Here is a 20045-nt window from a genome sequence, read left to right as displayed (position 1 = left end):
TGGTGAAAATTTACAATCAGGCTTCATTATTTTTGAAATCACCCAGGTAATTTAATGCAAATATATTTACATGTATTGAAAGGAGTGCCCCTTCTTTTTTAGATGCATTAATAAACGAGCCAATCCTACTTCCAAGGTGGGGCTACAGAACAAAAGTTTTTAAAATACACAGTGAATTATATAGGTTATATTTTAAAACAATTATTATGCATTCATTTGAAAATCCAGCTATGTAATTTGAATCAGCAAAGATTTATTCATTCATGTTCAGAAAATAACAATCACAACCCACTTGGAAACATGAGGACTGTGTGCCTGTGTGACGAGCAATTGTCCATAGAATTAAATCGCTTATAACATCAAACAATTGCTTTCAACATACAAAGTTTTTGCATTCACAAAACATTGTATTTTGCTGATCTAATAGATAATATTGCATTTATTCAAAAAGGATAGAGACAATGCCTAAGAAGGTGACCCTAAGAACAGGAGGTGTTAACTTTATGAATGCTACAAAGGCCGTGTAAGCCTACAGGGCTGTACAGAGGCCAGTTCGTCCTTGGTGTGTCCAGTGGGCAGTGGAATGTCGAACACAATTGGCGGGTTGTTAGGCCTGAATAGCATTGTACAAGTTGACGCGTTGATGAACGTTGTGACGTCATCCGTTGTTATGCCATAACCTAAAAATAAAGAATATATGTTTGGTAATAGCTTGTATAATGTGATTTCAAAAGAATCAGGTATGGCCAAGGAAAAAGCGTGGTCCGTCCACATTACTTCGACTGTAATATACTAGAAGTATGTCGTCATTTGACATACATATAATGTTGATCTACTGAATTATTTGCTACTCGTCAATAAATCCTACATTTTAGCAATATTTGAAAAGTGCACATGATGAACAGAAATGTCTTTTTTTTCTAAGCAATTGCAGGTCAATTAGGATTGGATTTAAATAGTGCAATGCAAAAACTTTAATTGACATTTCCAGATATAAATTTAATTTTTAACTTCCTATCACTAATACTTATAAACTAAACAGCCAAGGACACCAAGGATGAACAATGTAACATATATATATAAATATATATATATATATATATATATATATTATATATATATATATATATATATATATATATATATATATATATATATATATATATATATATATATATATATATATATATATATATATGGTATTTCATTACAGAACCTAGATATTGCACAGAATTAAAGCGGCCCAGTCCATGGAGTATACCTCTGTGTATATGTCCAAACACATGATACTTGGGTTGCACACGCTGTTGAATCGTGGACAGCAATTCAACACAACCTGCACGATTTCGGAGAAAAAAAGAGGCGTCGCCATGACCTACCAATAAAAAAAAAGTCCGGTTGGTAAAATGTTGTAATTGCAAGAAATAGTTTAACCTGTTCAACAACATAATTGCTCAGGATTGAATTTATTTGGGACTCAACATATAATGGCCCAATATTTGTGTTAAACAATAACACTGAGAATATTATTTGGATTGCTACATCATAGTTGCTTTGCAATTGAAGTGAAAACAACATGCATGTTCTATGAAGTTTTGCTTGGTTTCAGAAAGTTTATTTCTGTTGTTGATGATTTTTGTCTTCAGTGAAAGAAAGGTCAGCAAAACTCTATATTAGTTTATCAAACACAAAAACAATCATCAACCAAACAAAACAGTAATTTCTTAGACCTCATAAAGAATAAACCCATTAACACAAAATCCAACGACTATGAATTACAAATATGTCATAAAAAGGTATGGTTATAAATAAAACAAGAACACCGCATAACTGGTGCCACGCTCGGCTACGAGTGCAGCTTTGAATAAATGAAAGCTTGTCATTTATTTTTTTAATTTTTTTACCTTTGACCTAGTGACCCAAAAATGGGTGAGGTGTGTAGAACTCATCAAGGTGCATCTACATATGAAGTTTCAAAGTTGTAGGTAGAGGCAATTTGAAAATACAGCCAATGCTCAAAACCTTAACAAAATGTTAAGGTTTAAGCACCACGCGGACGTCGGACTACACGACGAGCTGGCTATGACAATACCTCAGGTTTTCTCCGAAAACGCCGAGCTAATAAAATACTTGCTTCACAAACACTTAACCTCTTAGTCCTATTCTAATAAATCTGATAAGAGATATTCACACAGCAGTTGCACACTCAAACCTCTAAGTAATGCTTGCTGTGATTGTCAACAGTGTGTAAGACAATTCTATACTTAAAGGTGGCCGATGTGTGATCAGTATGTCTGTATTGTAGGGTAGGGGTTCATTACACCTATAGGGGGCCATGTGTGATCACTATTGCTGAATTGTAGGGTATGAGGTTCATTACCTATAGGGGGCCCCTATGTGGTCAGTATGTCTGTAGTGTAGGGTATGAGGTTCATTACCTATAGGGGGCCCGTGTGTGATCAGTATGTCTGTAGTGTAGGGTTGGAGGTTCGTTACCTATAGGAGGCTTATGTGTGATCGGTATGTCTGTAGTGTAGGGTATGAGGTTCATTACCTATAGGGGGCCCGTGTTTGATCAGTATGTTTGTATTGTAGGGTATGAGGTTCATTACCTATAGGGGGCCCCTGTGTGATCAGTTTGTCTGTATTGTAGGGTATGAGGTTCATTACTTTTAGGGGGCCATGTGTGATCAGTTTGTCTGTATTGTAGGGTATGAGGTTCATTACTTTTAGGAGGCCCATGTGTGATAAGTTTGTCTGTACTGTAGGGTATGAGGTTCATTACTTTTAGGGGGCCCATGAGTGATCAGTTTGTCTGTATTGTAGGGTATGAGGTTCATTACTTTTAGGGGGCCCCTGTGTGATCAGTATGTCTGTATTGTAGAGTAAGAGGTTCATTAACTAAAGGGGGCCCATGTGTGATCAGTTTGTCTGTATTGTAGGGTATGAGGTTCATTACTTTTAGGGGGCCCATGTGTGATCAGTTTGTCTGTATTGTAGGGTATGAGGTTCATTACCTTTAGGGGGCCCATGTGTGATCAGTTTGTCTGTATTGTAGGGTATGAGGTTCATTACCTATAGGGGGCCCGTGTGTGATCAGTATGTCTGTAGTGTAGGGTATGAGGTTCATTACCTATAGGGGGCCCATGTGTGATCAGTATGTCTGTATCGTCTGGTATGAGGTTCCACTTCTGCAGACAAGCCTCACCACGAGAAAGGTAGAAACCCCAGTTAGGGAACTGAGGCTGCCTACAAATATAGGATCTATGTTGTAATTATAGAAGATACCAGTAGTTGTTAAATGTATGGGTGTTTTGTTTTAATTGAATGTTGACTGTAATTAATGCATTTCATGGTGATTTTGTGGCCTAATGGATTGTCGACCTCTTCTGCCTCGAAGCTTTTATTTTCAAAATACATTTTGAAGTTACAATTTGTATTAATTAGAACTGAAGTGTAAGCAAACAAACAACAATAATGCCAACATAATTTTGATAATAAAAAGTTCCCGAGAAATATTTGAAACTCGCTTTGCTATAGTGTGCAGGGCTTTGCTCCTGTACTTGATATGGGAATTTGATAGATTTCCAACAGTAACATATAATTGAACATGTTGGATAAAACATAATTTAGAACCGAGCAAACACAATGTTTCTTCAAATCTTCAAATCAAATCAGAATCAGCCATAATGTACCAACGTTTATATAATTCTGTACCAATGAAAAGCATTGCAAATCCTTACCAAGGTGACCCATATATGTTGAGGCCGCACACACTGACTGAGGCATCCTCAAGGTAAACACAGTTGGTGAGAAGCTCCTTGCACGTGTTCACACCAAACTCTGCCAGTTTCCTTTCAAACACTTGAGATAAGAAAAGCTGCACTTTATTTTTTTATTAATTCAATCTATTTATTTTAGCTCACTTGCATTGAAAGCCTAAGGCTTATTGAAACAGTAACTAGTCCATTTCCTGGGTATAACCAGTACTTGCTGTCGTTTAAGGGATATATAATGTAGTGTCCGTCAGGATGGGTTTATTGGTTTTCTTTGTGAGTTATATTCTTACAACAAGACTGGCGGCAGTTTAAATATATATATATATTTATTTAAAAGGTTAAAAATGTTATTTCAAGTATAGACAAGTTTGGGTGGACACTTTCTCGAAAGTACTTTTTAAAGTTATTTATAGTTACCCAAGATGTTTTACTCACTTTACTGCCCAGTCAAGTGGAGCTACCAAGATGGCATTTGTGCTGTCAAATTCAAATTCTAGCGCCCTTATATACTTTCTGGAAAGTGCCCACGTGACCTTAACTGACCAATGACCATATGACAACCTGCCAGCATAATAACAATAAACCAATAGGATTCTGACAGCTCGGGAATCATCCAATCAGAATCCGTCAGCCTGAGCTGTCAGAATCCACAATGATGCTGGCAAATTCTGTGTCATAGCGGCCATGACAGGTCAGATTTATGCATAACATTTACATAATAATGCATAAATATGGCTTGTCAATAAACAAGAGGATCGAAATGGAAACAATACACATAATACTAATAGTTCTGTTAGTGCAGTTAATAATTCGTGGTATTACGGAATAAGTCATGGAAATGAAATGGATTATTGTGTTAAAAGGATGTAAACAATGGACATTGCAAGCCTTACACGAATAACAAGGTAAGTGCAATTATCATCATCATCATCATAATCATTAGTAGTATAACTTTGGAAACTGCATTCCACGTAAGTATAACAGTAAACAATAAAGCAGTTAAGCATATAATGGGTGTGGGGGGTGGGTCATTACAATCGCCCCACCTTTCTAAAATTAAAATTCTCCTGAATTTTGATAGCTCAAAAGCAAACGTCATGTGGTAGTTATCACATAAAATATACTGCAATTCAAACTTATTATAAGACTAACATTAATTAACAAACGAACATGAACATTAGAAACAGTTGGTAAGTAGTTGTTATCCAGTGCATATAACTTCCACCAAATACCATTACGCCGTACTTATTCACTCGGGGTAATAAGTCACACTAAGATATTTTCAATCTTACAAAGGTTCTTGTTTTGCATTCAATGGTTGTACACTACACAATCATTATGAAATAATTACCCACACAGTAACGTAATAGCGGTACATTCATATCGCAAATCCCTAGAAGGTTGGTGTGCACAGACAATCAAACTATTGATTTTAACTTGAACAGCAACAACAATATCAGATAACAATACTGAACATAATAAATTTAAATTCGTTATAATTCGTGAATACGTTTACCAATTATCGATAATACAGTAACTATTATCAAATTTTAAACTTAACGCGTAATCACACAATTTAAGTTACCCCTCTGTTTCAGGTGTAATTTAGAATAATGACATAATGAACTTAATAAAAAAACACTTAGTTCAGTCAATAAACAATAAAATGCAACATATTTGTGAATCAAAACGACAATACAATACATCAGTCAATAAACAATCAAATGCAACACATGTGTGAATCAAAACGACAATAATAATAATAAATTATCAGTCAATGTCCAGACTGAATGACGCCGTAAAATAGTTTGCATGTTAGTTAGGTGTAGCCTTCAACACCGGAAATTGAGTCACGAAATCAATGTATGGAAAACGATTGTTCGCAAATAACAACCACATGTTTGAGGGTTAGTTTGTCATCCAAGTGAACCTCGCCGTTCGTGGTAAAGTATACCTTTATTGTCAAGCTGTCTATTTAACTATCATTTATCGAGTTTCTTTGCTGATGCTTCACACATTTATTAGTTTTAAATTAAAGGAATTGTTAATAATGTTTGGATCAAGATAAACTTGGCAATCGTTCACACGCTCAGCAATTATTTGTCTTGATAACTTAGTTACACATATATTGTTACAGATTTGAGACATCAAAGTCTGAAGAGTAAAATCAAGACCAATTTCATCAGTCGAATATAGTACAATATACGACGAAGACATCAGGGGAGCACGTAATGGATCGACATCAGGAGAGCACGTCATGGATCGACATCAGGGGAGACAATCATGGATCGACATCAGGGGAGCACATCATGGATAAAGAACAATACACGAAGAAGAAGACATCAGTTATTTCTTTTTCAAACGTAATGGAATTTCCTTGCACGCTGCTATTAATTTATCATTTGCAGTGTCACGCATCATGGATGCAGATTCGATCATGCGCAACCATTTCATGTCCTCTTTCCCTAGGGCAATTTCCCTCAGTCTCACATAAATAGCATGACACGAATGTACATTTGTATCGACTGGTGCCCTCGGGCTCAAACTTCCAGGCAAAACCAGAAAATTGAAGGCATTCAGTAGTTCCACACGTTCAAACTTGAAATTACATCCCCTAGCCTGCAAGATTGACATTGCCTGAAACTCTGTGAGCATTAATCGCAGATCTGCTGACATTGCCTTCCAGCCACGGGGAGGCCATTCGAATTTCGGTTCCAGGAAGGTAACTGCCTCATCCTGGTCCCACTCTCGCCGGGCTGGAGGAAACAAAGGCATCGCGCCCATGGCTAGCAGTTTCTTGGCTCTCATTTGGTTTGATGGTGTTGGGGGAAGCCTTGGCACCAGAAATTCAGAGTTTGCACTAGAAATAATCTCGGTTGGCCCCGAACGACGAGCGACAGGGATCCCAATTGACATTGAAACTTCAACACAGGCTGTTGGTTGTGAAGTTACACACAAAACATGTGGTATTGAAGATATAGATGAAGATGTAACAGGTACTTCGACACAGGCTGCAGGCTCTGAAGTCACACACGAGACATGTGGTATTGAAGATATAGATGAAGATGTAACAGATACTTCGACACAGGCTGCAGGTTGAGAAGTTACACTGGAGACCTGGGGCACTGAAGACATGGACAAAGATGAAGTTTCAATAGGGACGATGGAGTTGCTGGCGAGAGGACTGTTTGAAGAGGAGGTTTCAGAATAGTCGGCCTGGATAAGAAGTTGTCCAGGGTAGCCCATGGTGTCTTCAAAAGAAGAGAGAGCTGACATCTCCATTTCATCCAAAAGTGGAGTTGAGCCACCTGATGAATCTGTTTCCAGGAAGAAAGATGGGACACGATTGATTTTCATAAAAGTTATATGTTCAACTCCAACTCCAATCTGTCGAGCGACTTTCTCCTTGGTGTCCCTATCAACATCCCCAGGATTTGGAAATTGGTCAAAGGGACTGTGTGACAGTGGCAGCTGAGCCAGCCTTTTAGCCAGACGTCTCAGAATTAGAGGGTGTTTAAAAATGTCATCAGATAATGTCAACGAAAACAATTCATTGTCGATTTTTCCTTCTACAGTAGAGGACCCATGAGAAACCGCAACATGCGAGACCGATATACCGCCTGCAGCTCCCACTGATACCGAACGAATATCACGCCAAAAGCTGCTCCCAGCAGACCGCGATGGTCCATACACCTTTACGAAATCTTCCTGGAAAATGGCTAAACAAGCCATCTCCCTGACATGGAAGGCCGTCTCCGGAACCTTCGTATCTGGGTGAACCGTAAGGATGTGGCGTTTCATATCAGCTGCGCGTTTAATGGTTACATGGCAAAATAGACACTCCACTCCCAAGCGCTGATGTACAGTCTCGACATGTCTCTCAAATTGACGTTGAGTTGCCAATGTGGCATGGCACAACCAACAATTTTGGTGATTCATTCTGTAAATTTACAAAAAGGTATAACAGTTTATAAGTTTGAAATTTGCTACTTTATATGTTCTCGCTTACTTATTTTCATCTTCATAAAAAAAAGTTATATGAGTCATTTATACATAACACTCCATTAACTCAAATATATGTGTTTTACACTTTAAGAATTTTACAAATGTCTGAATGTTTAAACAGCAAGCCAATAATGTTCTGTTCAAATTGCATGTTATTGTACACATAGATATAGTTCACCAAATCAAAATGTTATATGCAAAAAGCAAGTTTATTTGTTTCATGTATCAACGAAAAGTGTCCACCACCCTAATAAAAAGGCAACACAAGTACTCAAAGGTATCACACATTACTCTAAAATCGACTAATTACTTTTAATAGCACTATTTTGAAACGTCTGCTCCAAATATATAAAACATCATATTTATTTAAATATGAAAGAATAACCGATAACGAATATGGTTGCGCAGGCCAATTCAATTATCAAAACATGTGATATATAGCCCATATCACATACTATGGTGCCTTTAACACGGTCACCACAACTTCATAAGCAACTTAGCTGATTCTCCCCAGCTTTTGCAGCAGCTCATAAACTATATATTTGGATCAAACCGACACACAATATAGTGATATAAAAATTAAGTCATATTTACTTAATTCATTTATTTATTCGAAATCTGCACTTGACTAATTGCAGAATTGAGCAAACCAAGATGGAATATGGTTTCCTTTGTAGGGAATTAATCTGTCTATGTGATACACTTTTGGCTTTAACTTTAGTCCATTCTTTACTAAATAGGTTATGTCGTCTAATTTCCTTGTTATTACATATGGACCTTTCCATGTGCAGGTCAATTTCGAACAGACTCCAATACGTCGAATCGGGTTATACAACCAAACAGCTTGGCCGACCGAAAAAGACCTCTTTTTCGCCTTGATGTCATAATGACGCTTCTGATATGCTGTGTTCTTACGAAGAGACTTCCTCGCAATTGTATGACAGCTCACCAGGACCGTCTGTAACTGGCTACAATATGACTCTGGATCACGTGCCTCAATTGAAGAATTTGGTGACCCGATAAATGCCTCTACTGGTAGGGTTACATCACGCCCAAACACCATTTTGTTGGGAGTTACACCAGTACTGCTGTGCACGGAAGCACGATAAGCCATGGTTAGCTGTGGAAGGTACTCATCCCATCTCTGTTGGTCATCTTCACAATAAATGGCCAACATGGATTGAAGAGTTCTGTTGAATCGTTCTGGACAACCATTACTTTGGGGTCGAAGCGAACTTGTTGTTACTTTGTCGATGTGAAGAAAATCACAAATATCTTGAAAAAGCTGTGAAGTGAAATTTGTCCCTTTATCACTTAAAATTTGTTGAGGACAACCAAACCGACAAATGAAATTATTTACTAAAACATCAGCAATAGTTTTTGCTTCTTGGTTAGGCAGGGGATAAGCCTCAGTCAATTTTGTAAAATTGTCCACTACTACTAAAATATATTTGTTGCCTTTCAGTGTTGTACTTAAAGGACCTAACACGTCAATGGAAATTCTCTCCATTGGTTCACCATTGATATAATTTCTCATTGGGGCTTTAGGAGCTGTATTAGACTTACGACATGCACATTTATCGCATTTAGTGATATACTTATAAACATCCTCTTTCATACCTGGCCAATAGAACGATTGTTTAAGCCTATGTAAGGACTTTTCTAAACCCAAGTGTCCAGCAGACGGAATGTCATGCGAATACTTAATAATTTCATCTCGTTTCGTTAACGGTACAATAAGTAAATTTTGTTCGAAGCCAGTTTCCGTGTCTATGAAAATACAATACAATATTTGGTTAATTACTTTAAGTCTATCTCACATGCGCCAAAGTGTTTTAAGAAAAGAAGTACCATCTGATATTTGATCCCATGAAGGCCTATCTAATTGGTTTGTCTTAGCATTAAGAATAGGACTAATATTTGGGTCATTTAATTGGGCAACTAAAAGGTCATCAGGGGTCCAGCCATTTATAACTATTTGTGCGTCTTGTTGCATTGCTCGTATAGTTACACTGTTATTTTGGTTTATGATTAAATTATTATCACAATCACTGTCAGTATCTACATTATTTAAATTCTCTTGTCTTTCACAAACTTTACATGGTCGTCTACTTAAAGCGTCAGCATTTGTATGTTTGAGCCCAGGCCGATGAACAACATCAAGGTCATATGTTTCTAGTTCCTGTAACCATCTTGCCATTTGACCTGACGGGGTTTTCAGCTTTTTGATCCAACTTACAGCTGCGTTATCAGTTCTAAGCAATGTTTTCTGACCATATATGTAGGGGTGAAAAGTTCTTGAAGCCATTACGGCGGCCAAAAGTTCTTTTCTTGTTGCACAATAATTTTTCTCGCATTTACTAAGACCTTTGCTCATGTAAGCAATTACACGTTCATGACCGTTTTGCACCTGGGATAATACACCCCCAACTGCTAAGTCACTAGCATCACAATCTATTATGTATGATAATCCCGTTATTGGATAAGCTAATATGGGTGCTGACGTTAGCGCCTGTTTTAATGTTTCAAATGCACTATTTGCGTCCTCATTCCAACAAAATTTAATACCTTTTTCACATAACTTGTGGAGAGGTCGAGCTATTTTAGCAAAACCTTCCACAAAACGTCGATAATATGAGGCAAGACCAAGAAAACTTCGCATTTCTTTGACTGACGTTGGCACTGGCCAACTATGGACAGCTTTTATCTTTTCCGGGTCAGTGGAAACTCCTTCCTCAGACACTATGTGGCCTAAGAAAGTTATTTTCTTTTGAAAGAAAGCACATTTGGAAGGCTTTAACTTTAGATTGGCATCAACGAGTCTGTCAAAAATACGGGACAAACGCTCCAGGCCTTCAGAGATGGTGTTTGCTGGCGAGGTTATATCATCCATGTAGAGGACTAGTTCTACCCACTGCAAACCGCGTAGAACATCCTCCGTGCAACGTTGAAAGGTTGATGGAGAATTCGCGAGGCCGAACGGCATACATACCCACTGGTACAATCCCAGTGATGTGGCAAAGGCCGTCTTTTCACGGTCCTCTGGTGCCATTTCAATCTGCCAGAAACCGGAACACAAGTCCATTTGGCTGAACCAGGTCGCACCGGCTAATGAATCCAAACAGGCATCTGTTCTAGGAAGAGGGTACGCGTCCTTAACGGTAACATCATTAAGTTGCCTGTAGTCACAGCAACACCTAACGGTAGAGTCCTTCTTTGTTACAATGACAACAGGAGAGGCCCAAGGACTTTTGGAGGCTTCAATGACATCCTGTTCGAGCATTTTCTTGACTTCATTTCGCTCAGCTTCCTGTTTTGCCAATGGTAATCGACGCAACGGTTGTTTAATTGGTAGCGCTTGACCAGTATTAATACGATGTTGTACCCGGTTACATTTTCCCAAGTCACTAGAATGTTTTGCAAAAACAGAACTGTATTTTAATAATAATAATGCTAACTGATGACACTCTTCTTTAGCTAGAAATTTCGAGCTTCTATCATAAAGATCTTTTAAATGCTCAGGCAAATCAGTTCTACTGGGGTTTACAATTTTATTTTCACTAGTTGGTGTCACTGATCGTACTTGAACTTTATTAAAAATTTCTTGATCAATGTATGGTTCACAAGTGCCAACTGATTGGTTTTCGTGTAAAGTTACAGAGCTGTCGGAACAGTTTACATAATTAATTTTAAGGTCACTATCGTTTGTAGTTAACACACCAGGCAACATAAGACAGTGAGGATTTGCAGAGCCGATAGGTTCCGCCAGCGATTACTTTGTCAGTTTATCTTTATTAGAAATGCCGACGGATACAAAAGCTGCGGAATTGGCAGGAATTACAATTGTCCTGCGCACAATAACGCGACATGAAAAAGATTTTTCAGAGCCCACAAAGCACGGGATCTCATTACAATGGGTAACAAGTTTACCGCTTTTGTAATCAATAATTTCAACATATTTCAAGAGAAAATCCTGGCCTATTATGCCATCTTGCGAAATGTCACAAACTAAGACCTCGATGTTAAAATTACAACCATTTAATGTAACTTCTAAAGCAGTTTGGCCATGACAGTTAATTTGATTTGAACCGGCATCGAATACAGGGGTTGCAAATGGAGTTAATAAGTATTTTGAAAGCTTAGGCATATTTTGATAAACGGTACTTGATAAAATGGAGCATGTTGCACCGGAATCAATTAAAAATTCTACTTCTTGAACATCAAGTTTGCCTGACACGTAAAAACCATTGTCCCAAACTTTATCAGAAAAACTACCGGTGCGAATTACATTTCCAGCAGGCCGATTTTGATTGGATTCAGTCGACACATGACCTACTGGGTCGACCGTGAGCCGTTTCCCTGAGACAAATGTGCAGGAACGTTTCGAGAAACTTCGCCAAACGATTGACGTTCACGCTGAGGACAGTCCCGGTAGAGATGCGCTTCCGAGCGGCACTTGAAGCACTTGCGCGACTCGCTCTTTGTTTTGGGTGACTGTTGCGTTGATCTTGCCAGAGACACGCTTTCAAGACGCTCCAGGCGGGAGTCGAGACCCTTAATGAGACCTGACAACTTCCGGTCTATGCCGTTGTTGTCTACGGCTCGAACACGGCTGGATCTTTGTTGATCATACCCGAGGATCGACTCATACTTATCGATCACTGCAGCGGCCTCGTGAATACTGGAACAGTTGTTGTCGATACAGCGACACTTCATTTCGGGTGAAATTATTTTATACAGTTGATTTAAAGCAACAATGTCCTGTGATTGTGTGTTCAATTGACTGTACGCTTTCTTTGTGAGTTGTCTTATGTCGTCACAAAGAGAGATGATGCTTTCTCCGGACCGGCGCTGTCTATTCTCCAACATCCCAAGGTACTTCGATTCATGTACACTGCTGCCGAATCGTTGTTTCATACGTTTTACCAACGTACAATAATCGCGGCGCTCGTACTCGTCCAGGCTCATATAAAACTGCCTCGCCTTTCCTCGAAGACTGGATGCTAGGAATAAAACACGGCTCCTCTGGCTCCAAACACCAAGCTCGGCGCAATCCTCAAAATGGGAAATATAACTCTCCCAAGGCTCTTCGCCGCTGTATGGCTCTGGCTTGAGATGGGGGACATGTTCGGATGTCCTCCAGTTGTAGCCGCGGTCAACACCTACGTTGTTGAAATTAAGATTTTGCGCTCGGCCATGTCGGGGCACGGGACTGGACCCTGCCTCGGAATCACTTTCCGACGTCGGAACAGGTGTTGCTCGCTGACGTCGACGATGGCGACCAGTTGACATTGAATAAGTGACTGAAGCTTCGCTCCTTGTTTCAATTTCGCTATTCTCTAAATTTCTAAAATTTAACACGACCTCCGAATCTGAACTGTCGTTAGCCATATTTAAATTGTCACTTATTTTATAGGAATAGTGAAATATTTATAGATTTATAGATCTATTATACATAATATTTATTAAATGTTCCCTGTACACAGGCCTTTTAAATACACACAATGTGTAAGTTATTGCAAAAAGAACACACACAAATATTATCTTTTATATTATATTGCGATTCGTGAATCACGGGTGAAATATTTTAAAATATCGATGGATATGCCTCTTTAAATCACTTCAGCACTCGATGAGTAACATATTACGTCATATATTCATTCAAAATGACGTCATCACATTGGAATTTACTATAACTTCAGGCGGGTTGTAAATCGTCTTCGGCACTTGACGATCCCCAGTTCTGACACCAATTGTAGTGTCCGTCAGGATGGGTTTATTGGTTTTCTTTGTGAGTTATATTCTTACAACAAGACTGGCGGCAGTTTAAATATATATATATATTTATTTAAAAGGTTAAAAATGTTATTTCAAATATAGACAAGTTTGGGTGGACACTTTCTCGAAAGTACTTTTTAAAGTTATTTATAGTTACCCAAGATGTTTTACTCACTTTACTGCCCAGTCAAGTGGAGCTACCAAGATGGCATTTGTGCTGTCAAATTCAAATTCTAGCGCCCTTATATACTTTCTGGAAAGTGCCCACGTGACCTTAACTGACCAATGACCATATGACAGCCTGCCAGCATAATAACAATAAACCAATAGGATTCTGACAGCTCGGGAATCATCCAATCAGAATCCGTCAGCCTGAGCTGTCAGAATCCACAATGATGCTGGCAAATTCTGTGTCATAGCGGCCATGACAGGTCAGATTTATGCATAACATTTACATAATAATGCATAAATATGGCTTGTCAATAAACAACAGGATCGAAATGGAAACAATACACATAATACTAATAGTTCTGTTAGTGCAGTTAATAATTCGTGGTATTACGGAATAAGTCATGGAAATGAAATGGATTATTGTGTTAAAAGGATGTAAACAATGGACATTGCAAGCCTTACACGAATAACAAGGTAAGTGCAATTATCATCATCATCATCATAATCATTAGTAGTATAACTTTGGAAACTGCATTCCACGTAAGTATAACAGTAAACAATAAAGCATTTAAGCATATAATGGGTGTGGGGGTGGGTCCATTTCCTGGGTATAACCAGTACTTGCTGTCGTTTAAGGGATATATAAGAACGCTCCTGCAGTTGGGATCTAACCTTGACCTCCCGGTCTATAGGCGGAAACCATAACCACCACATCACTGCGAACTATTGGTCAACCAGTACCATATGTGCAAATCAGTGTTTTTTTTTTATTAGACAAACTCATGAATTTGTAAGTTTCTGGGTTATTTTAGATAATGTATTTTGACACATTTGTAGTCCCTTAGAAAGTTACATTTATTTGAATATCTTTCTTACAAGATTCAAGTTTAAAAAGATTCATTTCCGACCCTTAGTTACTGATGAGCAGCAAACAGCATACAACTTGAACAGATTGCGAGTTACTTGCAGGCTGTTCTGGTTTGATGTTAGTTGCAAAAGCCATTTGCACATAGCTTCTTATGGGGGAAAGGGTTTAACATGTAGTTAATTTCATGTAAACAGAATTTTAAGAACATTTTTTTTTGCATTGTTTGCCAATGCAAGTCGATATATGAACAAACACAAATCCTAGTATGTGGTAGACATAAAAGCATGCTTCTGGTCGATATTTGATAGCCGTTTTCCTAACCATAGCAAACAATAAAACTCCACAACCTCTAGGCTCTATCATCAGATGAAATTCTTATTCTAATCAACTATTTTTTATAAAATAACCACAACTATAAACATTACATTATTAAAACTTGGATCACTGCTTTGGAGCGTTAAATGCAATGCATGCAAGGGTTTTAATCTATTAAAGGTACGGCTGTGAAAAACTCTTAATAATAAACCAAAAATGTGTTTAGTATCGTATAATGGGAATTCTATGAAAATGATTAGGGAATAGATTTTGAAGTTATTAATGTACTAGGAATATAGTAAATCTATGAAAGATATTTAACTAACTAGGTTTTTAAGTTATTAATGTACTAAAAATATAGTGAATCTATGAAAGATAGTTAACTAACTAGGGTTTAAAGTTATTAATGTACTAAGAATATAGTAAATCTATGAAAGATATTTAACTAACTATGTTTTAAACTTATTAATGTGCTAAGAATATAGTAAATCTATGAAAGATATTTAACTATCTTATAAATATACATGACCTATTGACCTAGTTAATTTTAACCTTACATGACAGTTTCGAACCCAGTTGAGATATCATAAGAACACATGTTCTAACCAAGTTTCATTTAGATAAGACTAAAAACTTGACTTCTTAAGTGTTAAAACGGTTTCACTCCAGCCTTATAATGAAAACCACCCAACCCCCTTGTAACAATGTTTATCACTGAGCTGAATGCATTTGCAAACCCAGATGAGATATCATTAGAACGAATGTTCTAAACATGTTTCATAAAGAATGGACTTCTATAAATGTGACTTTTAAAGTGTTAACAAGCTTTTTAAACTTGACCTAGTAATCACTTTTTTGTCTTCTAGTGAACCAATTTCAAAAATGAAAAAGAAATCAATGGGAAAAGTGAACTGACCAAATTTCATGAAGATTGGAAAGAAATGTGGCCTCTAGAATTTTCTTTAGTTAAGTGTTTACGCTGCACAACAAATACACAATAGAATGCTCTTTTACTTGATAGTGTATCATCTTGTTAAAGTGATGCATACCATCCTCGTTGATATTGAAGTTGTGTTCGAGGAAATCCCGTCTGTTTTTGACCAAGTCGTCGTCGAAAGTGAGATCATGGTTCCCGGCTATTACAACTTTCACGCGATGAGGCATGGATCCTGTGAACACATAACTTGGGGCATTGTACTTGTGAACAATTAATTATAAATATGAACTGTTATTTAAATTAATGAAAGTAGTCACACCTAAAAGATAATTGAACATCTTTAAAGCGACCTATTCTATATAACACAAACAAATACCTGGTAGATGAAATTTATGGTAAACAATAGTACCATTATCACAACCATATGCCCATTAAGCCTTTTTTTTCAAGATACAGATTTTATCAAAAACTCAATAGATTTCTCAAATTTTACCTTTCACATTGAATGATGACCTTGACCTCCAACATAGACCTGGTTGTGCATGAGACACTCCATGACAGTATTAGCGCTTCAGAATAGTTATATGAAAATCCATACATAATGGATATTAATGATCCAGAAAAAACTTTTGATGCAATTCTTGTTTTTTGACTATTTACGTTTAATGGTAGTCATGGAAATATGGGCTACTTCTAACAAGGACATTTAGTCACTTCATGCCTTCCATATCTCCTTAGTTATTTAAAAATCAATACATACTCCTGTAAAGGATATCTCTCTTGCACACCTTTCTGTTCCGGTTTTCCTATAATACTGACGTTCATCAAACCAACGATTAACAAATGTTTTCGAACTTTCAAAGCTTCTTAATAATAATACTTGTCAGGAATTTCATTATCACACAAACAATTGACTGGCTGAAAAAAGAGTACATGTTTGTAAAAAGGTCTATTCATGATGGATCTAAGCAAAAAAGATCTACATGTACTATTGATGGATCTAAGCAATAAACAATCAGACACTTCCACTTACAATGGTGGCTGATTTCTACTATTGTTCTGTTGTGTTGGAAGGTTTGTCTTAAATAAAAAGAATGGCCGCAAAGAACTTCTGCCCTGATTACGTTCCTGTGAAGTTTTGCTTTTTCTATATATTAAAGGTTGCCAACACAAAAGCATGCCAAAAGTAAGAACGCCAAAAAGAGCGATATAAATATACATGAGTTTGAATCCCTTGTGAAGAAATCATTTCATCTGCTGTGTCTTTGTTTTGATAGAGTTCAATTATATTGTTATTTTAAAAAGCACTAAAATCATTATAATATGTTAAAAATAAACATACAAAGTCATTATATACCATTAATATTTTACAACATTCAAAATATTGTACGCTAAATAGATTTGAACCAGAGACTTTGAAAGATCAACTTGTAGTTTTTCTTACCTAAAGCCTGGTGACTTACTGTAAGACTATTAAAAATCAATTGCTTAAATTGATTTTAAAACTGTTACTAGTTATTTAAAACTTCCCTTTCATAAGATAAACTCCTTTATTTGTCTTTCTTTACTGTTTCTATTTTATGGTCAGACAATTTATCTAAGACTGACCATAAATTTGAATCAAGTGCAATTACATATTAAATGGTTGTACATTTTATGTTTGTTAAAAAATCATATACATGTGTATGATATTGTGACATACTAGTACCTAAAAAGTCGTTGAACTGTTTCACTTCAATTGGGAGTCCATGTTTTGTAAAGTCCCCTGCATGAAGGAGTATATCTCCACTGGGGACCCTCTCAGGGTACCTCTCAAGTCTTGTATGGGTGTCTGATATACACACCACGCGCAGCTTGTCCCGCACAGATGGGCGTGTCATGGGGGAGTGGCTTAACCTGAAATTAATAGAAGGCACATCCATGTAAATTATCGTTCCAAATATAGCTGGTATGTGAGTGAATGGTAATGAAACTGATACATAATAAACAGGATTCAGCAACACTGACAACCTAACCATACCCTATCAATGAGAGCTCCATGACGACCTGACCATACCCTATAAATGAGAGCTCCATGAAGACCTGACCATACCCTATCAATGAGAGCTCCATGACGACCTGACCATACCCTATCAATGAGAGCTCCATGACGACCTGACCATTTCCTTTCAATGAGAGCTCCATGATCTTTAAAAAACACCACCAGATAGCCGGCAACTTTATTTTTTATGACATCCGATGAGTGATATAGGTAACTATAATTGTCACATTATAACAGATGCCTAACCAGGATTGTTTCAATTTAAGTGAGTGTGTGAAACAGACAAAGTCTGGTAGCAGCTTTCAATCAAATTAGGGTCTGGGGCTAAATCTGTTAAATCACGACCGGAAGACTGGCTTTTGTTAACAGACAAACCTGCGCGACCTTCATGTTAAATTTGCAACTGAATATTGTTTGCTGCTCATAAGGCTCAATTGGTTATTGTCTGCTTGGGCACTACTTAAATGCACCCCAGGTACGGAAATTATACAGAAATACAGCCAGAAATTCTAATGCTAAATTGGCCATTGCCATTTTTTTTCCAAATTAATTATGTTTATATTTATGGCAATATTAAACTAAAATGGTCACTATATTTTCGAAACATCTACTCAAAAAGCATGTAAAGGCAGGTTTATTACACAGAGAATTTTGTTTTGTATTCTGATGTGCTTTTTACAACATCAAATTTTGGGCGGGAATAGGACTCGGGTATAGTCTTTATTGGTTGGGTACGTGTTATTATATTTTCCATACCCCGGGTACATTTAAGAATATGTAAGAGTACCCGGGGTACATTTAAGTAGTTCCCTAGCCAACAATGACCAATTAAGCGCCAGTAAATATAAATTCTTGATAATTTATATTTAAAAAATATGTGAAACATCATGTAATGCGCAAATCTACTTAAAATCCTTCTTGAAATGAAATTTCCAAGCCGTCATTATCTTCACTTTTTGTGTACATATGCCTGGGGAACTTAGGCCAGGCATGATAAATATTTATAAAATTCTCAAGGTTGCAAACAACCAATTTATTTAGATAAGTAATAAGGTCAGACGTTACCAATATAATATGATTTCTTCAGTACGATATAATAATTCAGGGACCTATACAAACAATATATTCTCTATTCCTATAACTTCGTGCAGCCCTATAAGATCGTGTACTTTTTATGACGTAAACTTCTAAGCAACATTCGAACGCACGGGCCCGAAAACTGTTCACTTTTGTAACGCGAGAATTTCCACAGCCGATAAGACAACAATCATGAGAAAAAACAATAAATATGATATAAATTGTCCGTTTTTCTGACCTCGTTCCAAAGAAATAGCGTAAACAATGTTTAAAATCTGCACATTTCCTTCACCAGACGGCTATGTTTGTCAATGTTTTGATCGTAAAATGTTGTAAGAGTAGCTTCCCTTGGAGGCCCGTCTCGAATTTGTATTTTGCTCTCTGTACTTTGCATTACAATACGATTAAAGTATGCTGTATATGCGGAAAATTTTACCCCCAAATGATGACACGAGACCATACGTTAAGATCGTGTCCGGCCTATTGCGATAAAGGTTCTCACTGCGTCAATTTGGGATTTTGTCACAAAACAACTGTCATTAGAAGGGGTGACAGCCTTTTATGCCCCCATTGTGAATAGAATTTTATCTAGCTATTTTCCATTAGAAAATACACTTTATCTAGACCTCTGAATACAGTTATCACAGTTCATCTTTCGTTTTTATGAAGACCAGTTTTGTTTAAACCATTATTTTCAATACAGTTTATTCACGTAATTCATCTAAAACAACACATATTTAATACAAATAACACATATTCACAAAAACATATATCGGCTATTATAAACACATCCCAGGGCCTCGCTGTGACTTCATCAAAATCGGTGCACGATCTTATAGGGTAATTCTGTGTGACGCAGACTACCATATACATGAATGTTTGAAGGTACGTAATTCCATTATTATTATTTGTCAACCAACATATTTCACTCGTTATTTGTTAAACAAAAGATAAATCATAAAGTATATATCAAGTTTAGTCATTGTCTAATGATTTTTCATGAAAGATATGCCATTGAAATTTAAGGTGCACGAACTTATAGGTTTAGAGGCTATAGGTCCCTGAATAATTTCA

At 37.1% G+C, this 20045-nt stretch overlaps 1 protein-coding gene across 1 annotated transcript in view; it reads right to left on the bottom strand.

The window, feature by feature from the left end:
- Positions 1-233: 233 nt before the first annotated feature.
- Positions 234-20045, bottom strand: part of LOC127850237 (metallophosphoesterase MPPED2-like) — a 96129-nt gene continuing 76317 nt past the window's right edge. Inside the window, 7 exon segments of the mRNA XM_052383114.1 lie at positions 234-680; positions 1262-1375; positions 3134-3249; positions 3744-3864; positions 15966-16085; positions 17562-17712; positions 17714-17749. Of these exon segments, the coding sequence (XP_052239074.1) occupies positions 511-680; positions 1262-1375; positions 3134-3249; positions 3744-3864; positions 15966-16085; positions 17562-17712; positions 17714-17749 (828 nt within the window). The 3' untranslated portion in view covers positions 234-510.

The sequence above is a fragment of the Dreissena polymorpha genome, chromosome 11 (assembly GCF_020536995.1).
Source record: "Dreissena polymorpha isolate Duluth1 chromosome 11, UMN_Dpol_1.0, whole genome shotgun sequence".
NCBI classification, from domain to species: domain Eukaryota; kingdom Metazoa; phylum Mollusca; class Bivalvia; order Myida; family Dreissenidae; genus Dreissena; species Dreissena polymorpha.
Note: the sequence above shows the minus strand (reverse complement) of the source record. Positions and strands in the feature narration are given on the sequence as shown.